This window comes from Alexandromys fortis, unplaced genomic scaffold (genome assembly GCF_014885135.2).
Source record: "Alexandromys fortis isolate MF-2015 unplaced genomic scaffold, M_Fortis_MF-2015_v1.1 scaffold_88, whole genome shotgun sequence".
Lineage (NCBI taxonomy): Eukaryota > Metazoa > Chordata > Mammalia > Rodentia > Cricetidae > Alexandromys > Alexandromys fortis.
Genome location: NW_026067961.1, coordinates 236325 through 248612, shown reverse-complemented (window position 1 = coordinate 248612; position 12288 = coordinate 236325). Strand labels below are relative to the sequence as shown.

Here is a 12288-nt window from a genome sequence, read left to right as displayed (position 1 = left end):
CGGTCCCTAGCTGTTAATTCCAGCACCTGGGTCATTCGCAGCTAACTTATTTTTCTCCTCATTACACACCATACTTTCCTGCATTCCTTGCATGCCTGGTAATCTTTGAGTGAATGCCAGGCATTATAAATTTTACTTTGTTGGTTGCCAGATATTTTTGCATTCCTATAAATATTCTTGAACTTGTGTTCTGAAGCAGAGTTAAGTTATATGGAAAAGGCTTAATGCTCTTGGCCTTGTTTTCAAGGTTTATCCAACGAGCTGAAGGAGCAAGCACCATCTAGTACCAGCTTGTTCCCAGGACTGGAGTAAGGCCTTCTGGGCGCCTCCCCAACCAGTCTCCTGTGACTTCTGAGTCTTTCTGTCTAGGCTAGTGAGGGTGGGCCATCCCCAGCCTCGTGAGCCCCAGACCCCTTAGTTTTCCTTAGTTCTCTCTTAGCCTCATGGAGTCTTCTTGCTTGTGTGCCCAAGGCTGTGTTCTGGTGTCCCTGAACCCCGTGTGACTCCGGAGGCTCTCCTCCATCCTTCCCCAGATTTCCAGCCCTTTTTCTTTAGTTGAGAGCATTTGCCGGGAAGCACCAGGGGTCTAAGCTGCCCCCCCTCCACTGCCACCTCAAGTCAGAGCCCACTGGGGTCTGCCACTTGGTCTAAGGTTTTTCCTCAGTGTGTAGAATCTGGCCACTTCTTAAATACCCTGTAAGTCTGTTGGATCATCTCAGGGCCGGGAGCTCAAGACTGTGGCTCTGCTCCATCACCCCTGCCCGTCACCCTCACAGCCATCCACTCAAGGTGTGCCCCGTATGTCAGCCATGGCTTCTCTTTGCTGGTTCCTCCAGATGTGGCCACAAGCCTAGCTTCATTACCTCTGCCTGCCCAGGGGGGCCCAGTGGATCTGTGCTCTGTGGCTCAGAGTAGATGCTGTCTACTCCTCAGACCCTGCGCTCTAGGGCACTGGGCCTGCCAGTATGTGCGCCCACTCAGAAAATGCTTTCTAGGTATCAGTTTGGTACCTGGCCCTGTATTAGTGACGGGGGAGGTGGGTAATGAAGGCTGAGCCTATTTTCCACGGTCAGGCTGGTAGATGAGCAGAACGAGCAGCCGACCAACCTAGGGCAAGCTGCAGCATGTTGACCCACACATGGTTAGGAGGAGACCCTGCCAGAGTATGAAGGCAGTTGGCCAGGGCAAGATGTCCTTCGGGGGGATGAGATCCAGAGCTGAAGAGCCAGTGTCCAGGGTTCCAGGGGAAGGGACAGAGGTTCAGTGTGAAAGAGGAAGCCTAGAGGGGGCAAGGCCAGCAGGAGACTCCTGCCAGGTGTTCATCCAAAGACGTCAAACCAGGGACCTTCCGCGTGACTAGCCAAAGACGAATGTAGTCACGGTCAGTTAGGATGGGGCAGCACAGACGTCCTTCACCTGAGCTCACCCTGGCCTGGATCTTTCATTCCTCACGTGGTATAAATGGTATGTCTCTTGATTTCTTCCTTTGGAAGGCGAGAGTGGCCGGATGCTGAAGATCTCAGCGGGGGTCAGATATGTACAACTCCCAGCATACTCTGAGGTCAGCTTCTTCAAGATGGACGAAGATCACATGGAGACGCCCATCCAGACACCGTTGTAAGGATGCCACATCTTCCCTGGGGGCACCTCTGAGGAGATTAGACTGGAGGGGTGGCCCCATGGTTCCCTTGCCCGTGGCTTCCCATGCACTCTAACTGGTGCAGGCCTGGATGCAGTGCCGAAACAGAAGCAGGTGAAATGACAGGGGGTGGAGGGCTGGAGGGAGCCACGTGCCTAGTGATCACCGGACACAGGGATCAGGAGGAAACCCACTGATTGGTTCTCCTTTGACCTTAGTTGGTCTAGCTCCGCAAGCATTTCAGGGTGACCCACACACCCTCCAAGTATGACTAAGTAGTGTCCCAGGGTCAGGGCCAGGACATTCGCAGAGCGTGGGTGCCCCAGCTCCTCACCCTTACCCCTTTATTCCCAGCCCTGCCCCTTTGACCCACACTGTGGTATCTGTCGTCTCTCTCCTAGTGGGTTTCAGTGTATCTCCTACCCTCTGTCCATCCCCAAGGCCTGGGGACCGGAGTCTGGGGCGACTATGGAAAGTGCCAGAGCTGACACCCTGCTCCCCAAGAGAGACTCAGAGTCAGTGATGGACTCAGGAGCCTTCCATGGCCAGGGAGACACCCCCAGCATCCTTCCAGGTGAGTGAGCCACACAGCAGCCCAAGGGCATGCAAGGTGACAGTGCCTAAAACCCTAGTGGGGACTGGGCCCAGGCCTGAAGCGCTGTCAGCACAGAGCAGATGTACCGGGAAATGGGGCTTCCTATCCTGAGTGACCATGTGGCCTGCATCCTTACCACACAAACCCAGCCAAAGCTGGAGGACCCAACCTAGGCTGAGCAGTACAGATGGTCGGTCAGTGGGCCCATGGCCCTATTTGGTCACCAGCTGCCTGGCTCTCCAGGCCATTTTACCGCACGTGTACTTGGTTCACATTTCACAAAGTAGTGGTCCCTATTTCCGTGCCAGGCAGGTGGAACTTCATCCTGGAAGAATTCAGAGCCAGATTTACTTTGAGTCATTTGAGAATTATTCATGCAATTGAAGTTTAATCACTGCGGCTTGTTGTGTCTGGTGATATTAAGTTCTCTCATACTTGGATGCATCATAAATACTCAGCATGCATCTTTTTCTTTGAGACAGGGTCTCTCTACATATCTCTGGCTGTCCTAGGACTCACTCTGTAGAACAGAGTGGCCTCAAACTCACAGAGATCTGCCTACCTCTGCTTGAGTGCTGGGACTAAAGGTGTGCACTGCCATGCCCAGCTCAGCTTGCATCTTAATACGGCAACAGGGGCAGCCTTGGCAGCGCATGCGCATTAATACAGGCACCTGACTGGGGTGGGCTCTGGAGGCCAGCAGGAGGTGAGGGGCCACTCGGGATCTCATGGAGGTGGGCTCTGGAGGCCAGCAGGAGGTGAGGGGCCACTCGGGATCTCGTGGAGGTGAGCTCTGGAGGCCGGCAGGAGGTGAGAGGCCACTCGGGATCATGTGGAGGTGGGCTCTGGAGGCCGGCAGGAGGTGAGGGGCCACTCGGGATCATGTGGAGGTGGGCTCTGGAGGCCAGCAGGAGGTGAGGTGCCACTCGGGATCTCATGGTCTCATGTGCCTTGTTGTGGCCTCCCTGCTGTGGGCCTGCATCCGGTCAGTTCTTCTGGAGTGAAAGGGTTCAGTTAGGGGGTATCTTCCTGCAAAACCGCACACGTTATGTGTGGGGCCCTTTGTGAACTCTGTGGCCCCTGGGACTGGGATCCTAGCTTTCTGGCTGCCAGGCACAGATACAGGCACCAGGCCAGTGGTTCTGCACCTTCCTGATGTCGCGACTCGCTGTGGTGACACCAACCGAAAGTTATTTTCATTGCTCCTTTGTAACTGTAATCTGGCTACTGCTATGGATGGTCCTGTGAAAGGGTGGTTCTTCCCTCAAGGGTCATGACCCACAGGTTGAGAACCCCTGCTCTAGGTGATTAGAAAGGCAAAGTGGAGTAGGAAGCTGTGCATGTCCCAGACCTGACACCAAGGCAGACGTGGCGTGGAGGTAAAAGTCCTAGCTCTGCACAACCTGTATATAAGCCTGGATTAGATAGTGGCAGGCAGTTGCTTAGTTGGTTTCTTAGTTGATTTTTGAGACAGAGTCTTGCTATGTAGCTCATACAGTCATCTTCCTCCTGCCTCACTTTTCCTAGTGCTGGGATTATGAATCTATACCACCATTCCTGGGAATATGGATATATACTACCACTCTTGGGATTATGGATCTATACCACCACTCCTGGGATTATGGATCTATACCACCACTCCTGAGATTATGGATATATTACTACCATTTCTGGGATTATGGATCTATACCACCACTCCTGGGATTATAGATCTATACCACCATTCCTGGCAAAGGCCAGCATTTGAGAGAACATTTCTGGTCATCACACGTGTGCCTCAGACATGTCTGTCCCACCTGTTGCTTCGCTGTGGCTGCCGGTGGGAGCCAGAGTCCTACCTTGATGCCTTTTGTCCTTGCAAACCACACACAGCCCTAGGTAGAGTCCCTTCCTTGCAGCTAGTCCATCAGTGAGGTCCAGGTGTCTGTGCAGTCAGGGAAACACTGAAACTTCCATTTAGGAATTCTCCACAGCCCTGACACAACTCCATCCCAGAGCCCTTTTGCCCGTCTCAGCCTTTCCGCCCAGAAACCTCCGGCTGGCCTTAGGGAGAGACAGTTCCTCCTCCCTGGCTCCTCTTTTCCTCAGATGGCCCAACCTCTCCATAGACTCTGCTCCTCCTGCCCCTCCTGGCTGTACAGCCTGTGGCTTCCAGCAAGTCTCGCTCTGACTCCAGCTCAGGCTCTTCACAGGCTCTCTCTCCTGATGGTGGTGCCTAAGCTCTCCTGAGCCTTCTGGGACCCTCCCAGCAGTCACCCTGACTTGTCCTCTCTGTGGTTGTGTTAGTCACATGACAGAAGAGGGACAAAAAGGACAGCGGAAAGGTGGCAGTTCCAAGTCTCAGAAGCACAGATCTTTGGGGTGCTGGCCCGTTGACGCCCCAGAAATCCTGACAGTAGGTGCCAGAGATGCCCAGAGCCCAGAGTGTGATAGGCCTGTCTTTGCCAGGACAGCAACATTTCTGACAGGAGATGACTGTCCAAACAGCCATCTCGAGATGAGCAGCAAAGGCTGCAGGTCCTTCAGTGTGAACACAAAGGCTGGGGTGGGGCTCATATTCTTTCCTTATGGGCAAGCTGTAGTCTCCAGAGGACAACCAGACCCCGTGCGCCCATGAGCAGAAGCCATGCTGATCTGGCCTGGGGGGCAGCACCTCCCCAGGACCCCGGGAGCCAGCCTGGCCCATCTCCCCCTTTGTCTGACTCCACCTCGGCTACAGGAGTAATTTCATGCTGCCTCGGCAGAATAGTTCTCATATTTCTGCATAAAAATACTCGCTGGGCGCCACGCCTTCCGCTCTGAGAGACTTTCCGAGCCAAGTGCTGCGGTCTCAATGAAAACCAGGCCCCAGAATTCAGAGCTTGCTCTGCACTGTGCTGCTGGAAGGTGCCTTCCCTGTCTCCTGTGTCGCCCAGAGCCTGGTCCTTGTGATTTTATCACAGGACAGCCTGAGAAGAGGTCACTGAGGGGGCACAAGGCCCCCAGGGGTCCCCAGTACACCGAGTGGTTAACACAGGAGCCAGGCCCAGGTTCCTTCTGGGACCTGTCAGGAAGTGTCACGTTGGGGTCTCGGGCACTTAGGAGGCCATAAGGAGCATGACCCTCCTTTCAGAAAAACCACGAGGCTTTGCGTCTGACACCTCAAGTCTGACACTGACCTTGGTCATTCTAGGCAAATTCTATATCACTAACCTGTATCAGGGTCATCAGTCCCTGTTGGGAGCTCCTCGAGGGCTGGACTCCCATTTCCCTGTTGTTTCTAGCCAGACTGTAAACTAAGAGCTGGCAGGCCACATGTATGATCACCCCTCCCATCTCCCTCCCTGTGCAGGAGGGCTAGGTGAGGGTGGACCCACTTAAATCTAGACTGAACCAAGGTGGCAGACCAACAGTCAGAGAAATGGCTTTCTGCCTATTTCTACCCTTCTTAAAACTTCCCTGCCCAACGGAATGGGTAAAAATTGGCTCTGTCTGCCCATCTGTCTTACCAGGTAGACTGAAGGGCCCAGGAGTGACCTCTGGGTAGGCAGGTTCAGGCCCTTAGACCACACTGGGAGCTGTTCACTGAGCAAGAGACACACGGATTCCCCTCCTTCTCCAGGACCATAAGCCCCGAGGGCTCCAGGACTGGAACACGCCCCTAGAATGACTTCCACCTGAAGTAACTCTCCTGCTCTATTCCGTGCCTTCAGACCCAGATCCCTGGCAGGAACGCGCAGAGGCCCAAGCCAGTGGCGGGCAAAGCGAGCACGCTTGTGAGTGCTTCTACAGCTCTCTCATTTCTCTGTCTTACCCTTGCTTGGTCCCACTTAGACTTACTGTACTACTAATTTTCAACCACGATCCGGTTAAACTAGTTTTCCTTCTCTCAGGGCAGCTTCCAACGCTGCCTTTCCTCTCTAGTTCCTCTCTCCTGTTAGTCTGCCTTGTACCCTGGACAAAGACCCCCGACTCCTCTGCCCCACCGCAGGGACCCCACCCAGCGCCTCCAGGTTTTCACACTGGCCTTCAGGCCTCTGCAGGATGGAGGGGCCCTTGGCCATGTGCCTTTCCTCCCTAGGCATTCTGCAGAGCCCTTAAGTCACTAAGGAAGCTTAACTCTGTCCTGGGCAAGAGCAACATCTGATAATAAAAAGACCCTCAACCAAAGAGCGATGAACCCCCTGCAGCTAGAAAGTCTGAATGTTACAGCTTAGGACACAACCCATGTCAAGAGCCTGGCTGAGGCTTCCCCACATCTGAGACTGTGCCTGGAGTCCCTCTCTGGGTCGGCAGGAAGGAGGCACCTGGGGAGGCATGCTTCAACCTGTGACAAGGAGCTTAAAGGCAAGTCCTGCACAGAAGAAATGCCAGGCTGTGCCTGGAGACTGCAGCCAGAGTGGAGTCCTGGGTCCCTTAGAGACAGCAACGATGGGTACAAATCCGAAACAGTCTCATAGCGTAAGGGGAAAGTGGAACAGGGACTATGTCCTTAGAGTGGACTTCAGTATTTCAGACAGACAGACAGAAACCCTGGTCATCTTGTTCTTGTCCCTGGCAGGGTCCCTCTGCTGTCTCACTGTGTCCCTGGTGCCAACATCCCTCCCTTCTAGGCAGATCTAACGAGGCTGTGAGGCTTTCTCAGGTCTGTGGTTCTGAAGGTGAAGGATTGAGGGCTGACAGGGTGGGAGGAGCCAGGTCAAGGACGTCCTGATTAGACGTCTGGTCACCTCAGAAACTGCACCCTCATCTCACCATCCAGACAGGCCACCAAAGGGTAAAGCAGGGACAAGAGCCCAAGGGGCTCACATCAAAGGCTGTTAACTCAGCAGAAGGCCTGAGATGACGGGGACCAAAAGGTGCATGGGTCTTGTTCCTGCCGAGGCACCTTAGGATGGTGCTTCTGTGCAGGGGCATGAAGGTTCCACCAGAAGCAGTGTGTCTCTTGCATACCAGGCACCAAGCACAGCCAGAGCCAAGGATGGGACTGACCTGAGCTCCTGAAAACTGCGGCTTCACTGTGAGAAGATGAGATACGACTGGTTTTAGCTAATGACCCAATAATAACTTCAGCTCCATTGATGTTTGCTTCTCCCCCGTACATCGCCCAGGGGCGGGGCAGATCCACATCCAGTTGTGGGATCCCCATTTCTGCCTCTCAGTCTCTTCCTTAGTGATGTGCATTTACCATGTCATGTCCTGGAAGGCTACACAAGCTTCGGATAGCGTGCTTACTGGGAAGGAAGAAAATATGAGGGGCAGAAGTTGGTCACACCGCTTTATACCAGGCCACGAGGAGATAAGTGTAATGTGCCAACAAAGATTAAGCTCCATTATCAGGGATGAAGGGGAAACTGGACTGTAAGCATCTTTGCCAAGTAGAAATCCCATCAAGGCACACCATCCACACGCAGATATCAGACAGGGTCCCCAGCACCTCTTCAAGCACAGATCACGCCTCCACTTCACATCTGTGACAAAGGCTGTCCCACCATGACCCCCAAAGCTGTGCAACCCAGCCTCTAGCACCCCGGACCCGTGGGGCTATGGTGGGGGTCTTCCCAGCTGTAACAGTGAGTGAGCAGGCTGCTGCTTCTGCCAGACCGACTGGGAGTATGGAGAGGGCCACGTGAGAGCGAGGGGGACGCGCCACCTAGGCCGACTCCTACCGTGTGCTCACTAGAGGACAACATGTTCACCCAGCCTGTTTCGCCCCTTTGAGCACTGAGGGGTTTCCGTTTGGACAACCCAGCTCAGAGGTCAGGTTGCCCCGAGGAGGAGGTGGGAAGGAGACTCTGGAGTGCTCGTGAGTCAGACCTGAAATTAAAGCAGCACTGGAGGTGGGACACACTTTAATCATCAGTGTTTCAACGTGTTCCTGAAGCCTGCGGCCAACAGCCAAGGCAGAGGGAGCCCCATCCCCAAGGTAGAAACAGCGCTGCCCTCTGCAGATCCTCAGCATCCCCAGCCTACCCCGGTGTCTCTGGACCGGAATTGTGGCACAGCAGCCTTGTGAGGGGAGCTCGGCACTGCCGGCAGCAGAGGCTGCAGGAGGCACTGTCTGCTGGTTGAAGGCCACTGACCCCCCTGAAAGCCTGCTGCCCAAGTCCAGCTCCCCTACCCTCATCTGTAGGGAGATGGCTTGAGGTTTGCTCACCAGGTACCAGCCACCAGGTCATTGAGGCAACTCAGGATACTGCCCCTCTTCCCAAGCATCCCTGGCCTCGGCCCACCTCGCCTCCGACTGGGACTTAGGGTCTCAGGCTTCCTTGGTCTGGAATTCCAGACAATTCAAAAAACAAGCCCTCCAAAAACTTGTGTTTCTACTTACACAAAGAACTAAACTGAAAAGAGAAAATGTATTCTGTTTCTGGAGGCCTAATGTCAGTAATAGGTAATTGCGAAGTGTGGTATTTCATTATTCTGTTGATATGAAATATTTCAGTTGTTTTAATTGTTTTTAAGTTTCCAGTAGACTATTTGCATTTCGATGAGCATCCCCGACAATTCCTAGGCGTGGACTATTGCCAGATATTGCAAGTCCTATTTTGGATAAATTACAGCACCCAGATTTTAGCAACAAAGCACATTGATTTTATATTCAAAGGGCTTTTTATATTTAGTCTCTTAACCTTTTGTAATTCCCACCCACAGCTTGAAGCGCAGAGTCCTTTGTGTTCCTTGTTCTCGGTGGGGCGTCTGCCGCGCCCCGCAATTTGGGCCCATTGACTCATGAGGCAGGTGCGGGTGATTGCGGGTGGACGCTGTGGGCGCCGGCTGGTGATTGCAGGAGGGACGAGGTGGGCTCCAGGCCCTTGCAAATTAGCTTTGGGAACCTAGAGGAGCCAGTGCCATGAGAGAGAAGGTCGGTTTTCTTTTCTTTTCTTTCTTTCTCTTTTTTTTCACCCCCGTAATACACAAAACCTCCTAGTGAATGTTTTCAATTGGTACGAATGACTTCTCCTTTTCATGTTTCGGACAAATGGTTTTGAGTATTCACCGCATTCTATCTATGAAGAATCAACCGTTATTGTATGCAGTTTTAAAAACCAAGGTGCCCTTTGCTGCTAATTCAATCTTGCCAATAAAGTGGCGGAATGTGTAGCGAGAATTTCTGGAAATTTCATTGCCTCACGGGGTGACACTGCATTCTAATATTAATTGTCTGTGGTTAATTACGGCGGAATAGCCCGAGAGAGCCGTATTTCTAAAGCGAAGTTCGTTCTATGATTTCCTTTTTGAGGAATTATTACATAGAGGGAATGTCCCAGAAAAATATAGCATGAAATGATGTATTCCTTCCCATGCCAAAACAGCAATAGGAGTGGAGGTTGGCTCAGATGGTCAGTATCTGTGCAGAGACACACAGAGGTCTTGCGAGGTGTGTGGGGTCCCCACACATTAGCCCTCTGACATGCAGGAGTGGTGGAGGAAGAGGGAGAGGACCCCTTCCTTCCTCAGGGCTCAGCTCTTTTGTCTTTGAGTAAAGTTGGGTCTCTCACTGCCTCCCTTCCTCTTGAGGTTTCTGGATTTCCACAGGTCCTCTCTTTTCATACATTAAAAAGAGGTCTAATTCTATTTTTGACTTTACTCATGGGAGGAGGACATGTGCCTGCTGTGGCATCTGTGTGGACGCCAGAGGCCAGCTCTCCTGAGTTCGGTTCTCTGCTTCCACTCTGTGGTTCCTGGGGATCAAACTTTGGTCAGGTTTGACAAGAAGCATCTCTACCCACTGAGTAATCCCACCAGTCCTGAGCTTCTCTCTTGCTGTTTCCTCCCTTCCTGTCCTGAAAAAACATCAATCCTAAAGTTATTACATCTTAACAATGAGCGCGTAGCTTGGGGCCCATGAGGGATGCGATGCTAAGGGCATGGAAGAGGAGGGTTCACGGCAAGGAGTGGTCTGAGCCTGAGAGGTTGGGGGAGGCAGTGTGAGGACCACAGCGGTAAGAGTCCAGTGAGTCCCTGCCTTGAGAGCCCCGAGGCAGGAGGTCAGATATGGAAAACAAGACCCTCAGATGAGCTGGAGAGATGGCTCAGAGGTTAAGAGCATTGCCTGCTCTTCCAAAGGTCCTGAGTTCAATTCCCAGCAACCACATGGTGGCTCATGACCATCTGTAATACCCTCTTCTGGCCTGCAGGCATACACACAGACAGAATATTGTATACATAATAAATAAATATTTAAAAAAAAAAGACCCTCAGAAGCCAAAGGGTGTCTGAGTGTGGTATTACAGACAATGATAAAAAGCTGTGTGCCTGTACACCTGTGTACAAACAGCTGGGGGTGTGAGCACTCCCTTCCCCCCGGCAGCAGAGAGCAGGCATAGCACCTGGTGCTGGATCTCCAACCCTGCCCTCATGAGAACCAGAGTGTGGCAATGAGGACCCGCAGAGCTGGATGGGAGGGGACCCGCTAAGAGTGTCTGCCAGAGGTAGGAGCTCCAGCGGCAACCTGAGACAACATGGGGCATTTAAATAAAGAATAATGACCCTGAACCAGAGACCACTGAGAGTGTGTGCCTAAAACCCAGAGAAGCAAGTCTGGGATGTCCTGTAAGTCTGATGGCAGGTGACATTTTAGGTGGCCTTGAAGCCCCCCATAAATCCCGCCAGAGTTCAAGGGGAAGTGCTCAGGGGGACCCGAAGCTGCCACTGTAACCAGGCCTCCGAGTTGACCCTGTAGGACTACAGTAGGGCCTGTGGCAGAGAGGTCTGGACGGTCCATAGGCCCCAGGGTCACAGCAGCCAGGGAACAGCCTGGGTCTCTGCCCTTGTGTGCCTGCCACGGACAGGTGTTTTGTAAACTGCGGTGAAGAGGGACTTGGTAGGAAACCTCGGGTCTGTCTGAACTGCAAGCCCTGCCGCCGACTGTGTCTGAGTGTCCGTAGGTCTGAGACGTTTTATTCTGTGGACTTGGCAGCCCTAGGGATGGAAGCCAGGGCCTTGCAAATACCAGCTCAGGGATACCACTGAGCCACACCCCTAGTTCCCCAACAGCTTTTATGAGTAAAGAAAGAAAAGATCTTCCTGCCCTCCTACCTGCCCTGCTGTTTCCTAAGAGTTTGCGGTTGCTGGGCAGGTTTGAGCAGCACCCCGATGTCAGGATGGAGCCTGCAGCCCTTGCACCCTTCTGTGCCCCGTCCTCCCAAGTACCAGCAACCCCGCTGGCCTCCACAGCTACAGTCTACAGCGGAACATAGATGGTTGTCCTGTCGGCCCCACTGTTCTCTTTGGAGCTGGACATCTAAGTCCCCCTCAGCTCTGAGAACCAGGAGGCTTCCCTGTCACTGCTAGGAAGGAGGTGGCAGCAGGCTCTGCAGGAGCAGCACAGGACTCCGGGGACAGTAAGTCAAGATAGACTGTACGGTGACATGTGCCATCGCTGCCTGGTGGCTCTGCCTACTCTGCTGTCAATTCTGTGCGGAGGGCGCCAATGCTGAAACCATTCAGGGGCATAGAGAGAGGAAGCAAGGTGCACTCTATGGAGGACCTTGGTAGAGGCAGCAGGGACAGGTGGATCCCAGACTAGGGCCTGCCTCCATGGAAACACTAGCTCCCTGGTGCCTGAGACCTTAGGGTCTGCAGGGTTCCCCCTGCTTTCACAGGTGACCCTCTGTGACCCTCAGTGCTGAGGTCACCTCTCCTGTGACTTTGGGCCTTTCTAAAGACCTTCTGCCAGACAAGCAGCGAGGTTGCCTGCATCCTGACCAGCCACCTCGAGGACAGCTTTGTTGTTACTGTTTCTTTCATTTTGTTTTACAGTGTCCCTGAGCCAGGTGGCGGTGGCGCACGCCTTAAATCCCAGCACTCAGGAGGCAGAGGCAGGTGGATCTCTGTGAGTTCAAGGCCAGCCTGGTCTTACAGAGTGAATTCCAGGACAGCCGGGGACTACGCGGAGAAACTCTATCTAAAAAAACAAGTAGACAAATAAATAAAAACAGGCTTCATGAAGTCCCGGCTGTCCTAGACTCACTAACGTAGACCAGGCTGGCCTGGAACTCACCGAGATCCTCCTGTATCTCCCTCCCGAGTGCTGACATCAAAGGTGTGCACCACTGCACCCAGTTTCAGG

The 12288-nt window shown here is 53.2% G+C and overlaps 1 protein-coding gene across 1 annotated transcript in view; it reads left to right on the top strand.

The window, feature by feature from the left end:
* Morn1 (MORN repeat containing 1) overlaps positions 1–12288 on the top strand; it is a 55930-nt gene that overhangs the window by 22394 nt on the left and 21248 nt on the right. Inside the window, exons 9-10 of the mRNA XM_050153197.1 lie at positions 1494–1617; positions 2041–2213. Of these exons, the coding sequence (XP_050009154.1) occupies positions 1494–1617; positions 2041–2213 (297 nt within the window). The remainder of the gene's footprint in view (positions 1–1493; positions 1618–2040; positions 2214–12288) is intronic.